This window comes from Gymnoscopelus microlampas, assembly GCF_963454915.1.
Source record: "Gymnoscopelus microlampas genome assembly, chromosome: 3".
NCBI classification, from domain to species: domain Eukaryota; kingdom Metazoa; phylum Chordata; class Actinopteri; order Myctophiformes; family Myctophidae; genus Gymnoscopelus; species Gymnoscopelus microlampas.
Window position 1 is genome coordinate 50,275,737 of NC_139940.1, and position 25,749 is coordinate 50,301,485.

The 25,749-nt window shown below is 45.0% G+C and overlaps 3 protein-coding genes across 3 annotated transcripts in view; 1 reads left to right on the forward strand and 2 right to left on the reverse strand.

The window, feature by feature from the left end:
* Positions 1 to 25,749, forward strand: part of LOC311042422 (NACHT, LRR and PYD domains-containing protein 3-like) — a 447,659-nt gene that overhangs the window by 171,967 nt on the left and 249,943 nt on the right. The window lies entirely within an intron of this gene.
* LOC311041894 (exonuclease mut-7 homolog) lies at positions 16,954 to 19,494 on the reverse strand (the record flags this gene model as incomplete). Its single annotated transcript, XM_084052377.1, has 1 exon — positions 16,954 to 19,494. The coding sequence occupies one exon, from the start codon at positions 19,492 to 19,494 to the stop codon at positions 16,954 to 16,956; it is 2,541 nt and encodes an 846-aa protein (XP_083908503.1).
* LOC311042428 (putative adenosylhomocysteinase 3) lies at positions 21,191 to 22,405 on the reverse strand (the record flags this gene model as incomplete). Its single annotated transcript, XM_084053163.1, has 1 exon — positions 21,191 to 22,405. One exon carries the CDS (start codon positions 22,403 to 22,405, stop codon positions 21,191 to 21,193), a length of 1,215 nt encoding a protein of 404 aa, XP_083909289.1.

Consider the following 25,749-nt stretch of genomic DNA (forward strand, 5'->3'; position numbering starts at 1 on the left):
TTCGTTGGAGCGACCTGTTTGGTATGGTGGCCGCCATATTTCCAGGGGGAACGGGCACTGGCTAATCACAGCGTGTTGACTACTGGCCAACCACAGGATCTAGTTGTCCCGCCCCCACCTGCCTCAGATTGGCCTACTGAACGCCCCCTTCTGTGACGCACGCGGAAATTTCCAGCTGCCCCCCCCCCGGAAGCGCGTCCGCCATACAGATGCTTCAGAGCCAAAGGAGGCGTCTACCTTTATATGTCTATGGTGTGTCGCCCGTGACTATTAGGGCGGCCATAGCTAAATGGGAAAGAGAAGGTGCCAGGTTCGAATCCCGGCCCATACAATGTGTCAAGGTGTCCCTGAGCAAGACACTTAGCCCCCAACTGGGCCATGTGGGTAAGGGGCCTGTGGTTTTCAAAAAAACATATAATTAGCAGATAGAAGCTCACAGGGCATCACATGGTTGGTGAAAGGTGGTTGTGAGTGTGATGCCGTCAATATGACAAAGCACGGCCACAGTATAAAGCGGGGCTTAAATGATTAAGACTTTTCCAGAAGTCCTTGGTTTGGCAGACTGCTCTCACACAGCTGTCGTCATCAGCTCCACACCGTAAACAAGCCAGGCGTGTTGCTAATGAGCCTCAATCCTAACGCCTCTCACCTCCACTGCAATCCTTCTCCTTTCTCTCTCTCTCTTAAAGACCCTTTCATACTTCGTCACATGGCGGTGTCTCGCGCCGAGAACAGCAGACCTATAAGCTCACAGCGCGTGACAGACGCGACGCTTCGTGAGCTTGTAGATCTGTTGCTCTCGGTCCGACACCAACGCGTGACGGATCCTATAAATGAGCCTTTAATCTGTATGAGAGCTTTGCCTTGTGCTGCGTCCGCCCACTGGGATGCCAACAAGCCTCTGCATTGCGCGATGTGCTCCACACACACACACACACACACACACACACACACACACACACTCTCTAAGAACATTGTTCTGTGTGTGTGTGTGTGTGTGTGTGTGTGTGTGTGTGTGTGTGTGTGTGTGTGTGTGTGTGTGTGTGTGTGTGTGTGTGTGTGTGTGTGCGTGCGTGCGTGCGTGCGTGCGTGCGTGCGTGCGTGCGTGCGTGTGCGTGTAGGGCTTTGTTCAGTGCAGTGTGTGGGAGCCAGTGTGTGTGTGTGTGTGTGTGTGTGTGTGTGTGTGTGTGTGTGTGTGTGTGTGTGTGTGTGTTGCCAGTGCTTGATAGTTGAGGCTTTTCGTCTCTCAGAGAGCTCCTCGTATCCGCTGATGTGAGCCAAGGAACGAGGTGGGGGGGGGGGGCAGAGAGAGAGAGAGGGAGAGGGAGGGCGGGGAGAGAGAAAGAGAGAGAGGGAGAGAGGGAGAGAGAGAGGGAGAGAGAGAGAGAGAGAGAGAGAGAGAGAGGCTGAAGAAAGGCTAGTTTGTGTTTCTTTGCATAAGGTGAATTATGCATGTTCCTATTCAAACACAGCTGCTGTAAAACGTATAATTGACTTGGTCTTAATGACACTTTTTGAAGCAAAAGGTAAACAACTGCACTGTTAGCCTACTGATTAACATGCAGTCTGTGGTCAGGAGGCCAGAGCACACATCAAAGTCAAAGCTGCATTATTTACAGAACACACTTTATATGAACCACTTAAACCCTATATACTTAGTTGACCGAGGTCCCTCAGGGCTCTATATTAGTTTTGTTTTGGATACCATACAATCCCGTGGGGACAAATTCTGTTTCAGATTCACCCAGCTGATGGCTACTCAGATGGTATAGTCGTATAGAGAGACTTTTTGGTTCTCACGGGGGAAATTCAGTCACCAGAGGCAGCACAGCAGTTAAGTTACAGACACAGAGCAAGAAGTATACTGCTGTAGTATACAAGAAGTATACTACAGCAGATACAGGAATAACGTCACAGAAAGCTGTATACAGCAGTATACAGCAGTATACATCTGTACAACAGGAGATGCATAATCACAATGAAGGGATTTATTTTTCAATAATGACCAGCTACCCGGCATTTACCCCGGGGCGACTGTGTTTTGGGGCGAGAGTTTTGGTATTCTTCCATAAGTGTTGCTGGCCGTCTGCCCAGCGCAACACGGTCGCCTCGGAAAACAAGGAAGTGTTGATCAAATAGAATCAATTTTTGGTTATTGCATCGTCTATTTCTCACTTCAAATGTTTTCAAAAACATTCTCGAGAGCAAATGACATGGTGTGTTTGTTTACATGGCTGTCATGTTGGATACGGCACAAAATCAAGCAGCGCAGGTTGATATGAGCAGGTGCTGAGTCTTTGATTAGACAGGGTCTGTTATTGAGCTCATCGGTCATTATCCAGAAATAACACGCCGCTGAATTCAGCGACTGGCCAATCAGAAGCATTCAACCAAGCCGTGTAATAAACAGTGGTATACACCTGTACAATAGCCTGTACTGTGCAGAACAACAGTATACAGTAGTATAGAGTATACAGTATACTGTACAATAGCCTGCCTGCACTATGCAGAACAACAAACACAAAGTCATAGTGTCATCGCGGTGTCCCTCCATGGTCATGATGGAGGCAGTTAGGGGTTAAGTGTGTTGCTCAGGGACACTTAGACACATAGACCGGGGCCGGGCGGGGAACCGGCAACCTTCTGATTACCAGACGGCCTCCCTACACACTAAGCTACTGCTTGACATCACATGTTTTTTTTTAATCAAAGATCTCCTGCGGAAATCTACAAGCTGATCTACGAGCTGATCTACAAGCTGATCTCCATGCTGAAAATAGCCGATCTACAAGCCGATCTACAAGCTGATCTACATGCTGGAAATAGCCGATCTACAAGCTGATCTACATGCTGGAAATAGCCGATCTACAAGCTGATCTACATGCTGGAAATAGCCGATCTACAAGCTCGCAACGTGACTCGCTATTTTCGCGTCCTTACACTGGGGTGAACATTAGGTAAAGATAGCAGATTCATTTCAGAGCAGATTAATATATATTTTTACTTACTTATATTTTTAGCAGTAGATCGGCTATTTTCACCCCAGAATGAGGACACTGGTTCAAGTGAGAGCAGACAGTAAACCACTCCAGCGTTTGCACAGGGTGTCTATAATATAATGAGATAGGGCCAGCTGGTTTCAGGGCTTCTTGCAGTTCCAGCCTGCAGGAAAAATGTCTTTAATCAGGTTTTGGAGCCTTAATGAAATGTGCCGTTCATAGGAACCATAACCATATTAGGAGGAGAGAAACTTGATTTGGGGGAAGGGGCGGAGCACAGTCACAATCTAATTGAGTTAAAGTACTAGGGTACCCTTCTGTATTGAAAATGCCCCCCTCCACAAACTGTGAAAATCGACAATCTACAAGCTCATAATGTGTCACAGTGTGGCACGCCTCAAGCTTGTAGATCTGCTATTTTAACAATAATTTGGACTAGGGCCTCTTCCTATAAATATAATGGAAACAAGTACAATAGATGTTGTCTTTGAAAGTGCAGTGTAGCTTTAACTGGAGTAAGCTTCCAAAACACCAAATACTCAAGTAAGGTACAGATAATGAAATGTGCCGTTCCTAGGGCTTAAATCATATTAGGACAGAAACTTAATTTGGACGAGGGGGTGGGGGGAGGGCTGCTTCCATGGCAGCGGTGTCTGGTCTTGGGAGTGGGATGATAGTAAGGAATGCGTGACGGATCCAGTGAGCTCCAGGGTGCAGACAGTGACTATATCTATGCACAGGGAAGATGTTGGAGAGGTCATCCTTAAAACAGCATGAATCCTCTAGGAATTCACATTTTGAATTACACTCTCCGGCTGAATGTCTCAGCTTCATCACACTTACTCTCATAGAGGAGGAACCTGTTAGGCACAGTGTTGATTTCGTCGACTAAAACTATGACGGAAAATGCTCGTCGACTACCTTTCTTAACTGACGAAAACTAAATAAAAACTATGCTATGATGACTGAAACTAAGACTAAATATATTGACAATTTTGTCAACAAATAAAAACTAGACAAAAAAATTGGGAGGGACTAGTGGAGAAGATAACTAAAAGACAAGTCATTTTATGTTTGGTTGTGCTCGGGTGTTAAGCGCGACGCGTTGTGAGCTTGTGGATCTGCTATTTTCAGCATGCAACGAAGTGTAAAACCAGCCATTACGACGCCATCAAGGCACCGCCAGACTACAGAGTCGACTAAATCAACTGTAGATTTAGTCGCCTATATCTTATGATATTTAGTCGACTAAAACTAGACAAAAACTAAAACATTTCAGATGACTAAAATATGACTAAAATTAAATCAAAATTTGCTGTCAAAATCAACACTGGTTAGGCATGAGGAGTGATGTAGGTCCATCCGTCCGTCGGTCTGTGAATCGCTAATCTCCGGCACCGCGCTGGACCGATCGAGGTGAAAAATGTTTCAATTCGGCGTCATGGTGGCGTAGTAACAACAGACTGCTTCACATTTTGGCCTATAACTCTTGAACCGTAGGTTGATACGGTCAAAAACAAATTATCCTGGATTCCTTGGATTATGACGTAAATCCTAATTTTCTACCATTTAGCGTTTTCTTCAAAACACTTTTTTTGCCACGGCTCCTACAGCTTTTGTCACAAATGTGGTCGAAAACTCAACACGCAATTCGATACACCTTATCTCTAGAGTCATGTGATCAACATTTATCAGTCAGATTTTTTGCCAATAAAATCCGATAAGTGCGCTCCGAGGAGCACACTTATCTACTTTCCCTCTGCACCACATCTCTGCACTGAAAATAGTCTGTCAACATCAACAAACGCCTCATGCAGCCTTCAGTTCCACATATCTACAGGCTATGTTTTGTTATTTCCTCTTGCCCTCTGCTCACCCCTGATCGTGCAAGTTATATCGCCACGACCGCTCGCCAACGTGACCTTTCTGTGGGCGCCAGACTCAGGAAATGAAAGTCTTAAAGCATGTCTCCAGGGTCCACGAGAACAACAGCAAAAAATCTAAAATGAACAGTCGGCCCCACATGGCACGAAATGTCTGGCAAGAGACAAAGGAAAGAAAAAGTCATCCAACTCACCATCGTACCCAGAGGCTAATGACAACACTGAGTCCTCGCCAGCGGCGGAAGAACTTTTACTCAAAGTAAAACTTTGACCATTTTACTTGAGTAAAAGTACAAAAGCATTGGCATCAACAATGCCGTCGCGCAGAAACCTCTTAACTCCATATTTAAACTTTGTGTTTTTTTTCGTAAATTAACGTCATACTTTATCATACTACAGCGTCACTCAAAAGTATAAAAAATAGCAGATCTATAGCAGATTTTTTTATTTTAATCCTGGAAAGTTACAGTTTGAAAAATAAATAAAAAGCGATGCATTAGCTCATATAGCTCTGCTATTTTTGAAGTATAAAGTAGGGCATAAGTGGTTAATGTATGTATATTTCGTATTAATCCTATATTCAAATTGACTAGAGGGAGGGGTGGGCGGCCCGCGGTCAAAAACATAACAGATTTGTGAGGCGCACCGTTGCTCCCATCCGCACCAAACTTGGCTCAAACACTGTCCAGGGGTCTGCCACCAGAATGGTCACACATTGGGTAGTCCACATGTGGGTCCCAGGGGTCCCTAACATTTTCAAACATTTTTCAAAAACAGTGAAAACACCCAATCCCCAGTGCCACGTCAGGGGGGGTAATCTAGTAATTAAAACCTACCTAGTAACTAGTACCAAGCTACTACTAACCTAGTAATTTGTAACTAAAGCTTTCAAATCATTGTAGTGGAGTAAAAAGTACAACATTAACTTGTAACTATCAAATAATGGAAATACTCAAGTCAGTATTGATTTTGTGGACTAAAACTATGACGAAAAATGTCTGTTGACTTGACTAAAATGTTTGGGAGGGACTAGTGGAGAAGATAGAACTAGTCTTAGATAGAACTAAAGACAAGTAATCATGGGTGCGCGCGGGTGTCACAGATCGAAAATAGCAGATCTACAAGCTCACAACGCGTCGCACTGCGACGCGTTGTGAGCTTGTAGACCGGCTATTATCGGCATGCAGCTAAGTGAAAATCATTTCGAGGCCATCGAGGCCTACCAAAATGTTTTTTTGTCGACTGAATCAACTGTATATTTAGTCTACTAAAACTAGACTAAAAGTAAACATTTCAGGTGACAAAAATATGACTGAAACTAAACATAATTGTATTCAAAAGACTATGACTAAAACTAAATCAAAATTTGCTGTCAAAATCAACACTGACTCAAGTAAAGTAAAAAGTGCCTCAAAATGGTACTTAAGTACAGTATAGACTACCTGAGACTAAATGTACTGAGTTTACTTGCCATCACTGCCCCATGAAGGGTCCAGCAAGAGACCTTTCATAGAGAGGTGAAGAAAGACAAAGTCACCCGTCTCCCCTCTGGACCCAGAGGCTAATGACACGAGCGGATGCTCGCCTTACATTTATAATGTGTTTGTTCCCTTCGCTGTGGGCGACAGACACGGCTGTCTGATAGACATAGTATATACGCTATTATTCTCCAGGTCACCTTTCAGCTTTCATTCCATTTGTGATGTTTTGTAAAGAAAGGTGAAATTCCAACCCGTTTTGATCTGTTTTTTTTCCCCCTCCTTCCAGAGCGCTTAACCCTTTTAGACCAGGAACGCATCTGTGTCATTTTTAGATGTCTTTGGCTATTCAAAAATAGCAGATCTACAAGCTCATAGCGCGGCACCGAGTGCCGCGCTATGAGCTTGTAGATGAGCTGCTATACCGGCTTGAATGGCTTAGGGTCATGTCTCGTCAAAAACTTTACATCTATACGAAAGTATTGGTAAAGTGTATGTGAAGGAATGGAGGTGGACTTCAGTGGTGTTTTTGGCATTGCTTACTGCATAGTGTTGTACCGCAAACTTAACTTAAACTGATATTAACTTAACTTAATAAGTCAATGATAAACACATGAAAATGAAAAAGACATGGCGTGGCTTCCATGTGGATCTCTGCCGTCATGGTGATGATGTTATATTGATGACATCACTCTTGCCCAAATATGGAGGGGGCGGCAGCCTGTGCACATCGGTGTTGCTAGACGTGCATGGCAACCGATTGTGTTGTGAGTGAGGTCAGACCATTCAACTGAGACCAGAAGATAGTGTGTCCACAAATAGTGTTGTGAGAGAAAGGGATGCAGAACTTTGGTAGACAAAGAATACAGGGAAATAGAGAGACGACACATTTTCCAGCCTCAACAGAACCTACGACTCCGTCCCCTGCTGCCATGTATAAGACCAGCTTTGAACATGAACCGCCACTCCTGGATGGAGTGTGGTCCCAATCCTCCCAGACTAAGCTCTCCTGTTCTGAGTGTACCTTCACGTCTCATCCGAGCCACCACGACCTCAACCGCCAAACGCTGAGGAATGGACAAATCTGCTCAGAGGCCTGTCAGCAAATAATCAGCTCTGTAACCAGCCGGAAAGAAGCACACAGAGACCCACCAAAATCTCAAAGTCATCGACGGTTTACCGAGATTTTAACTCATCCAGGAGATGTAAAGAAGAATCTGATGATTTACTCAAGAAAGACAAATCACATCTGTAAACAGTGTGAGAAAAGTTTCAGTAAGTTAACTCATCTGAGGAAACACCTGTGTATCCACAATGGAGAAAAACCTTTCCAATGTAAACAGTGTGGCAAGACTTTCAGCGAGTCAGGTAATCTGAACAAACACCAGCGTATCCACACTGGGGAAAAACCTTTCCATTGTAAACAGTGTGACAAGAGTTTCACTGCGTTAGATAATCTGAATAGACACACGCGTATCCACACCGGAGAAAAACCTTTTCAATGTAAGCAGTGTGATAAGTCTTTCAGTGGGTTAGGTTGTCTTCAGGCACACCAGCGTATCCACACAGGAGAAAAACCTTTCTACTGTAAACAGTGTCACAAGACTTTCAGTAGGTTAGGTTGTCTTAAGACACACCAGCGTATCCACACAGGAGAAAAACCTTTCTACTGTAAACAGTGTAACAAGAGTTTCAGTCAGTTAACTCATCTGAGGACACACCAACGTATCCACACAGGAGAAAAACCTTTCTACTGTAAACAGTGTAACAAGAGTTTCAGTCAGTTAACTAATCTGAGGACACACCAACGTATCCACGATGGAGAAAAACCATCTACTTTTAACAGTGTGACCAGAGTTTCAGAAGGTTAGATAGTCTTAAGACACATCAGCATTTGTGAAACGTGTATCATCCATAATGATCTCGCAGAGCTTTCCAATGCACGCTGTAGTTGCTCATGGGCACAAAGGTTTTGTCGGGCCACAAGTTCCAATCTGTGTTTTGTGAAACGGCGTGAAAGGACAGGCCCTACACTATAGTGGTGATGTTTTGGTATTTCATTAAAATACGGAAACCAGGTTGAAAGTCATTACCCTCAATACCCTGGCACAATAATCTCATTCATTTGAGTTTAAATGTAAACAAAGTCAAAAAGTGGAACAGCGCTGTCATGCTTTTCTGATGTTTGACCAGTGTTGCCATGTCTGCTTATTATAAGCGACTTTGGGCTTGTTTTTTCTGTCCTATTCGTCGTTGCAGGTTGCGGGTTTTTGGGCTTGTTTGTAAAATGTAGTTTGCTTATTTGGGCTTGCTTTCAAATGTTGTTTAAACCCAGTGGTTCTCAAACATTTTCATGTCAAGGACCCCCAAATTATTGTCTACGGACCCCATATCTAAAAAAATATTTTTTACCAGATAAAAGCTGGACACTTTTTTTCCACAAGATTATTTTGAAAATAGTCCAATCTACAAGGAATGAACAAATGAATGTTTCATTTCCGTGTCCGGAAAATGTCTTGACCCAGCACGTATATGGGATTATCAGACACATCAATTTAAAACAAAAACAAAATACCAAACATTCCAGTGTATACCCAACCAGCAACTCATAAACCCAGTCGTGAGCTTGTAGGTCGGCTTTCTTTTTTTCCCCGAATAGCCGATGTATGCAGTATAGGTTTAAAGTGCTCATGTGGCCTATATAGTCGCTTCTCTTGGCCTTGTTTTTATAGACCTGGTTGCTTATTTCTCTCACAAAATCTGGCAAAACTGTGTTTGACCTACTGTAGCAGTGCAGAGGAAGTGGTTACCGGTGGTTACAGGAAGCCATGCTGGAGGAATGACAACTGTACACACATTGTGTAGTTCAGAAACACAACTGTACACACATTCTGTTGTTCTGAAAGGTCACAGCAAACTGCAAATGGCAAGAAGAATGATGGATGCTCTGTGGCATTTCCACACACACACACACACACACACACACACACACACACACACACACACACACACACACACACACACACACACACACACACACACACACACACACACACACACACACACACACACACACACACACACACACACACACACACACACACACACACACACTTTTACTCAAGTAGTAAGTTGTGACCAATGAGCTTTAAGTAACTTTTACCTCTGGAAGACGGATAGCTTGCCTGTGTTCAGACATTTACACACACACACACACACACACACACACTCTTTTTTTAACTGGTCCACTGGGCCAGTCCACACCAATGCAACTCCTTGCAACACTTATCCCCAAATGGCACAGCCCTGCAACTGGCAGTGGTGGAAAAAGTACTCACATTTCTTACTTAAGTAAAAGTATCAATACTGCAATGTAGAAATAGTCTGTTACAAGTGAAAGTCTGGAATTCAAAATTGAATTGAGTAAAAGTACAAAAGTATTGGCATCAAAATGTACTTAAAGCATCAAAAGTAAAAGTGCTCAGTAGACAGAATGTCCCAATTCACAAGTTCTTACAAGTTTTCAAAAATATCTTTTAAAAATAGCAGATCTACAAGCTCACAATGCGTCGCATCGCTTGTGGATCGGCTATCAAATGGCCGAAATGTATAATAGGGCTTAAGTGGTTACTGTATGTTTTGTAATAATAATTATAATGTTCAAAGTAAGTAACTAAAGTTTTCAAATAATTGTAGCGTAGGAGTAAAAGTACAATATTTGCCTCTGAGATGTAGTGGAGTAGAAGTAAAAGTACTGAACATGGGAAAAAAGTACTGAACATGGGTTAAGTAAAAAATACCTCAAAAATCTACTTAAGGACAGTACTTGAGTAAATGTACTTAGTTACTTTACACCACTGGCAATATGGCCAGTCCAGACCGCCGCAACAGTCTCTTAGTTGGTTTAGCTGACTCCACCCCCTTTTGACCTCCAACCTCATTGTGAGCTTGGAGGTCCATTCAGCTGTTCTTATCAATGATGAACAAAACCTCCTAACTTTCATTTGCTGAAAAATAAAAATGTTGGAGTTAGCTGGTTCCTGCTGGACAGCAGACATATGGGACATACATTTTCTCTCCACATGGGCCTTTACAGGGATACATTTACTCTCCACATGGCTGATGCCAGCAAAAAAAAGGAAAAAGAAAAAGAAAGAAAACCCTTCAATCTTTTAAAAGCCGCCACCTTCGCAGACAAACCATCTTCAGCGCTACTCGCCTTGAGCATAGATCACTGAGGTTCACAGCTCTGTGGCTTTATGTTCCCCGTGCTGAAAGGCTGCCAGACGCTGCTGGAGGAGTCATATTGGGACTGGGGTTTTATAGAGAAACAGAGATCATCCTTGAAGTGATGATTTTTATTTTTTTTTACTCGTACAGTACATCATCAGTGCTACTTATGCAGTAGCCCTCCATGTACAGTAGTAGTAGTGGCTACACCTGGACAGTATGTGACATAAACATAATACACACATCGGCTATTTGAAAATAGCCGATCTACAAGCTTACAATGTGGTTATAGCCCTGCCTGTAAACCAGAAGCCAGGATCTCCCTTGATCAGGTGAAATTCCCCTTTGCATGACTGACAGACAGACAGACAGACAGACAGACAGACAGACAGACATACAGTGTAGATAGATGTACACACTGAACTGCTTGTATGAAAGGGGATCTGTTCATAACAGTGGTGTAAAGTAACTAAGTACATTTACTCAAGTACTGTACTTAAGTAGCATTTTGAGGTATTTTTACTTTACTGGAGTATTGCCAATTTTCAGTTCATTAACCACTTCAGCCCTATATACATTTCGGCCATTTGAAAATAGCCGATCTACAAGCTCACAATGCGTCGCGATGAGACTCATTGTGAGCGGGTACTTTTTCCACCACCGCATATCAAAAATAGACACATGCAAAATGAGTCATGGTTTCCTTATGCTAGAACAGACCAGTGAAATAACATCCCGAGCTTGTTTCATGTACAATTCAACAGCTTAGACCGTATCAGGGTTGGTGTGTATTCATTCCTACGTCCAGGGTGTGACTTCTTGAGCGGACATTTGCATAATGAAGTCGTCTTGCTCATTAGAAACACATGCACTCATCCCACCAAGGGCCATTAAACAAGCACACAGTATTAAAGTACAGCCGATGGCCCGTGGTGCAGAATACAAAACAAAAATGCTAATGTGCCTTCAACCCTGCCGCCTGTTAGACCTCCGCGGGCCAATATATATACAGTAATAACACCCAGACAGGTCACAGGGAGGAGGACCGGCCCCCGTGAGGAGGGTTGTCACCGTGAGATACGCAGAACAACACTTGTTCTCCGCCCCGCCGTGGATGACACTCAGGTGGGTGCTGGAGGGTCTGGAGGCGAGCGTGCTGGCACCAAACGCTCACTACAATAGATTAGCTCCACCCGAAGTGCCGCGCCGAGATGATTTTGTGATTTTTTTTAACAGGTGCTTGTGGGTCTTTTGTGAATACAGGCACACTTAAAAAGGTCAGGTCACCGAGTTTGTTTGCTCCGCATGGCCATGCATACTGATCAGATACTGTAGGTAGGCCTACTGGTGATGACATGCCCAAAAACGGTGGTTCATATTTGGGATACATTTGCTGCATAATTGCCAATACCGATCTCATCGAAAAATGTCAAATGATGGCCGATCGATCAATATGTTCCCATGCACATAATACGCAGCGGTTACCGCTGCCGTAGGTTTGCGCTTTACAGGTGCCTGTTGGGTACTGGCCTGTACGGGAACGATGCAAATAGGGAATGCATGCCCCACCCTGTTAAGCGATACCTGTTATACCCGTTGTCAGAGAACCCGCTGTAACCGTCTGTCTGTCTGTGTCAGGCCCCCAGAGTTGCTGAGAAACATTGAAGCTGCCACCCCAGTGGCCAAAGCTGGAACTGCAGGCAGGGCGAAATACATGCACGAGCAAAAAATACTGAGATATTTATATATATAAATATATATATATATAATATATTATACATAAATACATATGCATTTACATATTAATATGCATCTCGAGTGTATTTAATAAATATAAATATAAACACGGGCTCGTTCGAGGTAGGTTGTGACGTAGGACGCAAAAGGGACACTAGTGCGCATGCTCATAACTCTATGGTTGCTTGAAACGTCTCAAAGATTTCTCAAAAACGTCTCAATAATTCTACTTCCGGCAGGCTTCCGGGTGCTTCAAAACGCCACTGAGCAATTTCACTGAAATGAATAGCTGGGGGCCGGGCAATCCGCCCTCTAGTTATATTACCTCTATGGTCTGTGTCCCTTTTCTGCACCTATATGTAGATCATCAGCATGGCAATATACAGTATGGGTATGCCCATATATGGGCATGCAGGAGGGATCGGTGGTTCTGGAAAGTCCTTGTGTAGAGATTCCTTGCATTTATTGAAAGATAAATAACATTTGAAGGATCAGACCCTTACTCACCCAGGAGTCAGCCCAGCTCCTTATCCAGGCCTCAGTCATCTCACGACTTGACTACTGTAACTCCCTCCTATATGATCCAGAATGCCGCAGCACGGCTGGTCACAAACCAGCCAAAATGTTCATATGTCTCCCCCCTTTTATGCTCCCTCCATTGGCTCGCAGAGGGTACAAAACAACGATGCTGGCCTACAAGGCAACCCAAAGGCATGGCAGCCCCCATACCTTCAAGGCCTGATCCAATCCTACAACCGCTCCATCTCACTCAGATCAGCTAACACAGGACAGCTTTCCTAAAACACCCGGAACAGCGGTCCTATAGAGTAAACTCTTCTCCATCCTGGCTCCCAAACTGTGGAACAAACTTCCATCACAGTCAGAACTGCAGACTCCAGCTCACCCCGCTAGCACTTCTCTCTCCCTGTAGCCCTTCCTGCCACCTTCTGACGCTATAGCGATGGCTACCATGCAGACATAATCTCGGTCACCCGGTTTTTATTTTCTTGACCACAATCTTAAGAATGTAATTTAGATAGCATGTTATTTAAACAGATGCTAGATTATTCATTTGTTTAAATAGGTACAGGTTTACTTACATGCACTACACTTTCTCTCTGCATTCTATGCATGTGATTACCTTGCTTATTGTAAGTCGCTAAGAGTCGTATAAGAGCATCTGCTAAATTAATGCATTGTGAATTGTGTATGAAACATAATGTCACCCTACATGAGCATCCATCACACGTTCCCCCACTCGACTGCAACGTTACGAGACAGAAGGCTGCACTAAATGGATTGATCACTTTCCATGTGCTGCTCATCCTGTGAACCGTGCATCTCTCTGGAGGTGATTACAATATATATATATATATAAATATATGCGAGAGAGAGAGAGAGAGAGAGAGAGAGAGAGAGAGAGAGAGAGAGAGAGAGAGAGAGAGAGAGAGAGAGAGAGAGAGAGAGAGAGAGCGAGCTTTACAATGGTTCATTCGTTCATACAGTAGAGAGGATTCCATAGCATTGCAAATATATCTTGTTGTAAATGCTAAACATTTACAAATATAATTATATGAAAAAAGTAACTGATATAGTTTTTTAGATATGGAATAGTACAATTATCAGAAGTGGCCCTAATCTGTAGCCCTACCTTTAAACACTTAACCACAAAGAACATCAAACTTATTTAGAAAATAGCCAATCTACAACCAGGTATGCAATACCCGTTGTCAGAGTCGTTAGTGCAGTACTCATCATCACAGTACTTGGAAGCCAGTCTATGACGTCACTAATATGACATCATATTGATGACATCAGAGATTTCCTTATCTGGGCATTAAAGGGACACAGAGAGACGGACATATTTGTGGATTTATAAACTTCCCACTTTATAGAGATAGTGGATGCAACTGTGACAGTGGTTCGCAAACCTTTTAATTTCAAGGCTTTAGACCACAGACCCCCATAACTCTAAGTGTACAAATGGAATCAAAGGGACCAGTAAGGGTCCATTTAGTTCCTCACTATCAATTATTTAACTGGGGAGCCCTGGACCCCACTTTGAAAACCACTGCATTAGGCTATGGACCCCCATAACAGACAGAGTTACAGACCTTTAAGGGTCAATTCCTTTCCTAACTATCAAAACTTAAGGACCCCCTCTTTTGTTGTATTCTAACGTCCTGTTATAATGTGTTGTTTTTGAGTGGTGCCAACCACTCCTATATCTGACTTTGTCTGTGTGTCCGGGTGTATGTATGTCCAATAAACAAACATTGATGACAACATCAATACGGGGCTCATCAAAGGCACCACTCTCTTCACACAGGGTGTGATTTTTGCTTAATGTTTAAATAAAGCACATTGAATTGCCTTGTTGAAAGGTGCTATAGGCTACAAATAAACGTTCCTTGCCTGGAATCCCCTCAAGGACCCTTAGGGGTCCCCAGACCCCACTTTGAGAACTACTGACCTTGAGCATTTCAACCATGAATGTAATCATCTGTCCAATAATAAGCCTATTGATTATTCATGAACAAACATAAACAGGCCATTGTGCCAAATGAGAACCTCTCATGTTTTCTGCATTTCACTCTGGTAGAAGAACTTGACAACTTTGGCCCTGGAGTCATCATTCTGGGCATGTTATTACTGGTGGAAAAAATATGTATGTGGACCTGGGGATCCACATGGCCTGTGAGCCTGTGGGTTTTAAGTGCATTATTACACTTAGCATCATCATGGAACGTTTAAATTGCTTCTTTATCACATTAAAATGTCTCATGTATTTAGCTCCAAAAGGTAACGTAGACAACAGAACAAAACAAAGACAAACGTAGACAAAATCTAAATACAGCACATATCCATCCCCCTGAAATGATTTCACATATCCTTCTAGTTCAGAATTAAACGGAATGCTTGTGAAAAGAACATGAGCTAAAATGCCTGCCTGTTCGTTTGTTGAGCAGCAGAGAAGCTTAATATACAGTTAAAAGTCAAAGATGATCCCATTGCTTTGCAGCAATGGAAGACAATGCCCCTCGCCAAATGTAAGCCGTCCCTGACCAGTCAGTACTATTAGGAAACATAATAAACTAGAAAAAGTGCTGCTCGGAGCACAGGTCTCCGCCAGGTCAGGTAAGCTATTGTGGCCTCCTGGTGGCGCTATAATAGGCCAATGTGAAAAGGGTGCCATTTGTTCTTAGGCCTTGCACGACAATTGGACCCTGACTGTATTCATGATTTGAGGCATTTTGTTAAAAACATTGGTTTTGCTAAATTAGACCTGCTGGTGGCGCTATAACAGGCCAACGTTAAAAGGGTGGCATTTGTTCCTCAACATAGTGTGAATGTGCGTGCAAAGTTTAAGCACAATTGGACGGTGCGTTCATGATTTGCAGAATTTTGTTCAAAACAAGCCAATAATGCAAACTTTAGATGTCAATCTTAGCCAATCAGTATAGAATATGAAAAATCAAACACATCCGTCGTGATCACATGACTATAGAGATCATGTGTACCGATTTGCGTGAAATTTGGATGAAATTGGAAGGAGTAGTATAAAATAATGTGTTTTACATAAGTCGGCCTCCTGGTGGCGCTATAAAAGGCAGATGTGAAAAATGCAGGGCAAAAGTTTTTTCTTGACCTCTAGGGAGTGTGCATACAAAGTTTTACACAGATCGGTGCAATTATAAGTAAAAACACGAATCGGCCTGTTATAGCGCCACCATGAGGCTGATTTGAAAATTTTCAAATTGTAGTTCTTCCTCGGCCTAATGGGAATGAGCGTGCAAAATTTCACGGAAATTGCATGCTGTGTTCATGATTTGAGGCATTTTGTTCAAAACGGAGCACTCCTGCAAACTTTGGAAGACATTTTTAGCCAATCAGGATGGAATATGAGAAATATGAAAGACTCGTTTCGTTTAATGACTATAGAGATACTGTGTACCGATTTGCGTGATTTTTGGACAAAATCTGTAGGAGTACTGTCAAAAAATATGTTTTGCACAAATCGGCCTCCTGGTGGCGCTATAAAAGGCCCATGAGAAAAAATTGGGGTAAGGGTTCTGAATTGGCTTCCAGGGAGTGTGTGTGCACAGTTTCGCTGCGATCAAGACAACGGTGCCGGAGATTAGCTGGTCACAGACGGACGGACACACACACGGACACACGGGGTGGAAAACATACTCTCTCGCCATGCCTTTCGGCCTGGCGGAGACAACTAGAAAATGTGCTCCTCGGAGCACAGGTCTCCGCCAGGCGAGGTGGTAAAACTGTTCCTGATTAATTCTGTCTTACCTATTTATATTACATATTGTGATGTCACGTGAAGCTTGACCAATCCAAGGTGTTCACAGACGGACGGACACACACACGGAGGAACAAAGTGAAAACATACTCTCCACCATGCCTTCGGCCTGGCGGAGACAATAACACATTTCAAATGTGAGTGTCTTTTAGAGCAAGGCTTACGATTGTTTGGGGGAAATTTGGTACAATTAAAACACTTTTTTTAAATTAGTTAGTAGATCATACTATATAGATCCTAATACATTGAATGACAGGTTACCTTAATGGCCTCAATGAATTAGCAGTAATGAGCTAGTGAATGCGTTACCACTACTGTTCAACATCAGTGGATGCTGTTGTCAAAGACATATTGTCCTCAGTGATGCGTAGAATGCTCCGGAACTGGGAGAGGATGCGAATGGAGTGAGAGCCTTCCCAGAACACCTTCCCACAGCCAGTGCAGACGAAGAAGTGTGGTATTCTGGGTAGAATGGTGGGGGGGACCGTATGGAGCTGTATGGAAGCCCCCCCAGGGAAGGTAAGGGTGTCAGGGTCTAGGACTGACACAGGGGCCCAGTGACACTTGGAGGCATACCTGGGGAGGTCAGGGGTCACACCAGAGGTCAAAGAGCCACTGTGCACCACGTCTTCCTGCAAAGTGTATTCCAGTTCTGTCTGGTCAGAGTCCTTGCCTTGGAGAAATCCTGTCTCTTTGAGCATCCGGACCATGTCCTCTCTGGGCAGCATCATGTACTGGTTATTGTTACAGACAACACAGCGGCTGAAGATGTCACTGGGAGTGGGCTGAATGTTGAAGAGTCTGAGGACCCTCGTGACCTGGTCTATCGTATTCTCTGAACAGCTGAGAGCCAAACAGCGACCCTCACCCACTTGGGACCGCAAAGTGTAGTATGGCAGTCCACTGGTGATTATGGTACGGTCCTCTGCTTGAGCCAACTCAGCTGCAACTCTGTGGTCATCGTTGTTTTCCAATATAGCCACGTCTATCCCGAAACAGCGCAGGTACCTCCCCAGTCCCTGTAGCATGTTGTCACACACTACGCGTAACTGTTGGGGAATCAAATGAGGGCCCTCTGATGCCTTCTCATCACACAGGAGGCCCTTTTCCTGACCATCGGATGTAGCTCCGATTCCCTGGTCCCCTTGATGTTCCATTTGGCCACTGGCCTTGGTGTGGAGGTCCTGTTTCGTCTTTGGCGTCCTTACTTGGCCAGAGCAGATGGACCTGGGTTGGAAATTGGTGGGAAGCCCAAAGGACACTGGGTTGCTGGCAAGGGCATAGTAGACCTCCAGTAGACAGTAGGCGTCCAATGCTGCATATTTAATTTGGCTGATGCTTAGTGGGCGTTTCTCCCACATGGAGATCTGCTCTGATTTGTCCAGGGGCTTTCCCAGGATCTGCTTTACCATCAGGCTGAGGCCTCTATCTTTGCGGGATAGCGTAGTACGCCGAATCCGTTCGTGTAGAGTCTTCAGATCTAGAACTCCCTCCACTTTCAGAGGCAACAACTGGGGCCATGTAGTCTTTAGGCACTTCAGGTCTCCAGTTATATCGTAAGCCAGTTTAAGAACTTTGCTTTCGAAGAACGTACTGATGAAGCAAAGGGTTTCTTCTTCATATTGACGTAAACCACTGTCGGACAGGTCTAATAGGAAAACCTTGTCTGAAACGGCAAGCTGTATCACAGCAACACGCTCCACTGAGGTGAGTGGAGCCCACCACTCCATGTCGAATCCAACTACACCATCTTCCTTGAGTACAGTGTCTTGGCATGTCTTAAGTCCTTCTAGAGTGTCCAGGAAGTAAACCTGGTCCCTGGAGAGTGACAGCTGGTGGTACTCTTCACGGTGAGACATGGATGGGACCCACTCCGTACTCTGAACAAAATTAATATGTTTCAGATCATCTGGTAGACTCTGTTGTTTGTCCCAAACACAAAAAGGCAGTCTGTTTCTGGGGATGCTGTATCGGACTGACCACTGGGCAGCTGTCTGGAGGTCAGAGTACTTGACCAGCATCTCAACCAAAGAGATCTGCAGCTCAAGGTCATCTGCCACTAGATGCTCGACACAGTCTCTCCAGCTCGCCTCTGCCATGGTTTTCTCTGTAAACATCTTTTGTGTTAAGTATTGCAGGACAACCACTTTTCTCTTTTGCATAGAATTGGGACACACTTCTGCACACATCTCTTTGTCAATGTTGAATTTCTTTATTAGTCGAACCACATGTTTGCTGAGTACTTTCGGATGGATCATTATATCATGGTGTTTGGAGAGGACGAGGTGTGGGAACTGCTTGCATATGTTTCTCACGCTGAAGTCAGGAAGGCACCAGGAGTCTAGGAGTGTGACTAAGTGTTGCTCCAGTGCATGGTGGCCTGTGACAAAGGATTCTGCTATAGACAGCTTGCCTTGCAGAATCAGTGGTATACAAATCTCCTCCATGTCTAGTACATTCTGCAGATTCAATTTCATGCCTAGAACTGCTGCCTCTTTGTACCGTTTGAGGCCTTGAAGCTTCACGATGCTCAATCGGCGCACGCTTGGGTCCAGAGATTGGAGTTGGTATATGTCCAGCAATATATCCATAGAGATAGGGTGCCAGGTCAAAGGAATCTTTGTCAGCAGTCCTAAGACTTGATGCTTTAGTGCCACTGCCTGCTCCTCTGAGACTGAGTCAAGGGTCACCTGTGGCTGATTCTTTCGCCATTTTTTAAACTCTTCCAGGACGCAGCGGATTGGGTTGTTCATATTATAGTGTAATTTCTCCATAAAGCCCTCTAGGATTGTCAGGAGGTCTTCCAGTGGTTTAGTCAGCTCTGAAAAGCCCTCGTAGGCCATTAAACGCATCTTGCGTGCATTGTTGCCGTACCAGACTTCCAAAAATTGGTCTAAAAGCACAGCAGGGTCAACACCCGGTGTCATGTTTTATTCCTCTTCTTTGCAGACGGTCAAGTCTTTGTGGCCACTCTGCACCATAAGAGCAGTGTAGTACAGATAATCGGCTGGTTGTTTAGATCCAGGCTCAAGAGCCGCTGTGAGGGTTCACTGGGTTGTAAATCCAGCTACTCGTCCTTGGGTCTGTGATCTGTGTTGGGCTGGCTAGTAAGGTAATGAATCCGTCTGGTATTGATGCTGGTTACTCTGGAAGGTTTGAAAGATTCGACACCGATCCGAAGGCCACTATGAGAATATGCTTTAGGCCGTGATAACCAACTATTACTGGTGTCTCTTAGGTGCTTCTCTCTCTGTAGGTAATTAATGTCTACTGAGACAACAGAACTACCGAGATGTGTAGAGCCTCTCTTATACTGCTGGCTTGCGGTCCTGACATCACTATGGTGATGTCAGATAGTGTCAGACGTCTCCATATATGGAGCTGCCTATGTTAGTTATGCCCAAATATGGGACCAGGACGTCAGTCCTGGACGTGATGGCTATGTCTATACATGGAGTTTCCGGGAAGGGTTCGCTGATGTCAGACTCCGTACATATGGCACGTTTATGTCTCCATGACGACTTTGCAGGTCTATCGTCTCCATCTATGGGGATCTCCATATATAGGCTATTGCTGGCAAATATGCCCTGAATGTTCGTAACAAGCAGAGTTAGGCCATTCGCCTTGTAAAAAAGAACGCTACAGTGGCGTCTGATCTGAATTTAACCGCAGATGGGGTCTGAATCTGGTTCATATTGAGAAGGTTCTGTTAAAGCCGTGTAGAATGTAGATTAGATTATGCTTCACTGATGTGAGTTCCGTGTGGATCCCAGACTTCATGTGGCCAGTCTATGACGTTAATCATCTATGATGTCAATATGCCACTCTTCTCCATATTTGGGCAAAGTGTCAACCCAATCCGACATCCGTTGACTTCCATTATAAAATTACACCGAGAGACACAGAGATGGAAATTGGTTATAGCAGCTTAGTAGGTACAGAGGCCGTCTGCTCCCCCTCCTTAAAACCATTTGAGCAGCCATCAGCCAGATGAAGCTGAAAAGTGAATTTCCCCTGAAGAACTAGATAAGTGCGCTCCCTGACAGCCCCCCCCCAAGAGAAAAGAGAGTGAAACTAAAATATGTGCTCCTTGGAGCACAGGTCTCCGCCAGAAAGTACTGTTCCTGATAAATTCTGTCTTACCTATTTATATTCCATATTGTGATGTCACGTGAAGCTTGACCAATGTTAGGTGTTCACAGACGGACGGACACACGGACGGACAAAGTGAAAACATGCTCTCCACCATGCCTTCGGCCTGGCGGAGACAACGAGGAGCTGGGTGACTACTATCTTATTGGATGATTACAGAGCGTGTTAAACAAAACAAAAACAAAAACAAACAGCACACAAAAAAGATTAACATTTAAAAAAACGGAATCTCTGTAAAAAACAAAAAAATGATCCAATAAAATAAATGAGATCCCACCCCCTGTCCCCTCTCAGCTAACCTAGCTATTCCCCCACCCAAGAAATTGTCATAATATCGAAAAAAAAAAACACAGGAGACTGACTAAAAGTGTGGGCAAGAAAGCCCTGCCCTTCCAGTTAATACCTGTAGTAGTTTGGCTTGAAGGGCCCGTTCCTATTCAAGCCCAGGTACTTGGCCTGTTCGTCCGTCAGCTCTGTGAGATGAGCGTCGAATGCGGAGAGATGGAGGCTGGCCACATACTCATCCATCTTCTTCGGCAGCAGGTGGACGTCTTGCTTGTATCGTCCTTCGGGGGCGTTGTGCAGCTCCATCAGGGCCAGGGCCTGGGTGGTGGTGCTGATGGACATGACGAACGAGGGCACGGCCGAGCAGCTGAGGTTCAGCAGACGACCCTCGGCCAGCAGGACGATCCTCTTGCCGTCAGGCCAGATGATGTGGTCCACCTGCGAGCGGACCCTCTCCCAGGTCAGCTCCGGGCTCCTCAGACTGTCCACGTCGATCTCGGTGTTGGAGTGGCCCATGTTGCAGACGATGCAGCCGCTCTTCATGCGGTCCAGGTGGTCCCTGGCCACCACGTTCTTGTTGCCCGTGCAGGTGATGACGATGTCCACCTGTCGGACCACTTCGCTCAGCGTCACCGTCCTGAAGCCGTCCATACAGGCCTGCAGGGCGCAGATGGGATCGATCTCGGTGACGTGGACCATGGAGCCCATGGCCTTGAGGACGGCACAGCAGCCCTTCCCCACCTCCCCGTATCCGCACACCACCACCCGCTTGCCTCCGAACATCACGTCGGTCGTCCTCTTCAGCCCGTCCAGGATGGACTCTCTGCAGCAGTACAGGTTGTCAAACCTCTGCTTGGTCACGGAGTCGTTGACGTTCATCGCCGGAGCGCACAGTTTCCCCGCCTTGGACAGCTGGTACAACCGGTGCACCCCGGTGACGCTCTCCTCTATGATGCCTTTAACGTTCTTGAACACGTCGGGGTATTTCTTATAAATCCAGTGGGTCAGGTCTCCACCGTCGTCCAGGATCATGTTGGGCTGCCAGCCCTCCGGGTCGACGCAGCGGTCGATGCACCACCAGAAGTCGTCCTCCGACTCTCCCTTCCACGCGAACACGCTAAAGCCTCTCTCGGCGAGGGCCGCCGCCACCTCGTTCTGGGTGGAGTGGACGTTGCAGGCGGCCCACCTGCACTGAGCCCCCAGCGCGGACAGGGTCTCCATCAGCACGGCGGTCTGGGCGGTGATGTGGGTGCAGCCCACCACCTTAGCCCCCGCCAGGGGCTTCTCCTCCAGGGATCGCTTCCTCAGGGCCATGAGGGCCGGCATCTCCTGCTCGGCGATTTCAATCTCCCTGCGTCCGAAGTCGGCCTGTTCCATGTCCTTGATGCAGAAGTCTCCGCTCCCCTTGGAGTTATTCACCTGCCGTCGGTCTCGGGGAGTCGTTTCGTCGCCCGAGCTGTCCGTGTCCGACCCCACCGAGCAGTAGCTGTCCGTGGAGGACTGAGAGGCGGAGCGAGACAGCGAGCGGTGGCCCATCTTGGTCGGACATTTGTCAAACTCCTCATTCTGGTCGACAAACTGGATCTTTTTCTTCTGCGGGGCTTTGGCCATGGCACCGTCCCGGCTGATGCAAGCCTCTCCTCCTCCTCCTCCGCTGTTCCGTGGCTGCGGGTCCGTCTGCTTCATGGCGGACACCAGCGGCGTCTTTGTAGGGTTGGTCGGGTCGAGGAAGCCTGCAGGACTCGAGTCCTCGGCTTTTACCGAGGAGGGCTCCGTCATAGCGAGAGAACAACCGTGTGTTGTCGCGGCTCCGTCTTGATCTTGACCAGGGTGTCAGCACCGGGGAACTAGGGACGTCGTCTTTGAGTTGGACCTCGGTGACATTCGCTGCTACAACCTGAACTGACAACCTGTTCCTTTTCCACACCATTGGACCAATCAACACTCACTCACAAACACACACAAACACACACACACCACACACACACACACACACACACACACACACACACACACACAACATCAGTAATCTATGACGTATCTATGATGTATACCTCCAAATTTGGGCAAGGTTTTCAGCCTGCTCAGCTCCATAGACTTCCATTATGAAATTAAACTTAAATAAGTGTAAAACAAAAGAAACAGAAAAAGTAGGAATAAGAGCCGGAAGGAGAAAGAAGGAAAAGAAAACAACAACAAACGGTTAGCCTCCTGCCTATTCATGCTGTAAACATGTATTCTGTCTTCGGGACACAATGCGTCGGAATGCGACGCATTGTGAGCTTGTAGATATGCCATTTTCAAAAGATTTTTATACATTTGAAAACTTTAAACTGGACATTCTGCTTAATGAGTACTTTAATTTTGGTACTTTAAGTACATTTTGATGCCAATACTTTTGTACTTTTACCCAAGTGCATTTTGAATTACGGACTTTTACTTGTAACAGAGTATTTCTATATTGCAGTATTGATACTTTCACTTAAGTACAAATTGTGAGTACTTTTTCCACCACTGAGAAATGGTAAGCTGCCATCTCTGTCATCTCACAAAGGTGTGCTGCCTGTCACCGCATCAGATTTGTGCGTATGTGCGTGAGTGGTTGGTGTTGTTTGACACCAGATGGGAAATAGAAATAGAAGTACTTTGCGGTTTAATTCCAGCATACGCATCGACATCCGAGTACACATGGAGCCTGTTTCTTTTGATTGATTGCCTTTTTTATTGACATAAATGCATATACATGAGCATACGTGTGAAAACTGAGTGCCTGTACTTCTGACTGTAAAAGCGGGTCCATTTGTACAGTCGGTTAAATTGACATAACTGTGCATGACAACGTAAGGCAAGTTTATGTGTACAGTATAACACATTTCAACAACAAGGCAATTCAATGTGCTTCACATAAAACATTAGGCAAAGGAATCGCATTGCAAAAGGACATTTAAATTCAGTAAAAATGAAAAAGAAAAAAAAAAACAGACATGTTCCAGATGACCTGAGAGCTCTGGATGGTTCATGATATCACAAGATCAGAAATGTACAGTTTGTTTTAGCCCTAAACCACTCAATGCTTCATAAACCAACAGTAGTATTTTGAAATCAATTATTTGACTTTGACAAACAGCGAGCCTGCGTGTAAAGATTTAAGAAAGAAGTGGAATGGAAACGTCCGGTGTGATGAAGGATGTCTTTGTGGTGTTTCGGCAGGCAGTGTCCGCCTGGCAGGAACTCACTGATGGGGGGCATTGATCAACTTGGGCCGCATGACATTTAGCACAAAGACAACACCATGCTGGGAGGGAGGGAGGGGGGGGGGGGGGGGGGGGGGGGGCTGAGCAGAGCGGAGGAAGTTAGTCTGGTTCTCTAGCCTCGTCTCTTTGCACAGCAGCCATATTGGAAAGAAATTGGTTCTCTTCTTACTTCCTTCACAGGTGTTACCAATGATACTAATGAAGGCTCTGTTCCATTCTGGTCAGGGTGCTGATATTGTGCATGTTGGCTCACTAGAAACACTCCATTTTGGTTACCAAATAGTGGGTGTGTAACTCTCTCAGAGTTATGGGGTCCTTGCAAATAAGACAACCACTGTGCTACACTAAATGGAACAGAGCCTAGATTAGTATTATTACATACACCTGTGAAGGAAGTAAGGGGCCCAATTCATTCCCAATATGGCTGCTGTGCATAGAGCCTATTATCAGACTGGAGCTGCGTGGAGCTTCACAAGAGATCCACGGATCCGCCTATACATCTGACGTCATACATCCACGGCGTAGTGTCATCAGTGGGTTGTACCTATAGGGCGGAGTTGCACTCGGGGGAAAACACAGATTTCCCCCAGCTGGTATAGACGGAGGGATGTGGGGTTGTCAAACTCATATGCTGTAAAAGTATACTGATCTAAAAGCAGGCGTCATGGCTTGCCAGATCACAGGCACAGAACCTTGTTGCCACTCGACAAGGAATGCTACATTAGCGAATTAAACAAGAGTCCGATTGGAATGTTGTCCTGACTGGACAGAGGATCCAACACAACACAATGGCCCGAGGTTATCGGATTTAATCACCTGGTAAGAGAAGAGACACTATTACATTTTCTACAGATATGATCAATTAAACTTAACATTAAACTTAACATTCATTCATCAATGATGTTTATAGAACATGTTTTCGTGAATTCCTACTAGTACAGGAGACATCGACGCCATTACAGTTTGGAAACGCAACATGCAGCGATTTACACACAAAACAAGCCAAACCCTAGACTATCCTCGTGTAAAAACCTACAGAAAACACAATTGTTAATCTGGCAATGAATATGGAGCTAAAGCAGTGTGTAAATCCTGCATGATATTAAATGACGCACTTCGCCAAATGGTAATGGCGTCGGTACATGCCGTTCACAAAACAGTGTCTAAACTGTCCTTCAAATTCCCTATAAACATTATTGATGATTTAATGGCTGTTTTGATATTATGGTAAGTTTAATTGATCATATCTTGTAATAGTGTCTCTACCAGGCGATAAAACACGGTGCATATGTAAACATGTTTTGTAACAAGGAGCGAGACAAGAGGTAACCAGAAGACTCGCACCAAAACACGCTCGCCCCCATTTTTCTCACCGACCAGCGGTTCTTGTATTCTTGTATTTGTTTTACGGTTTGA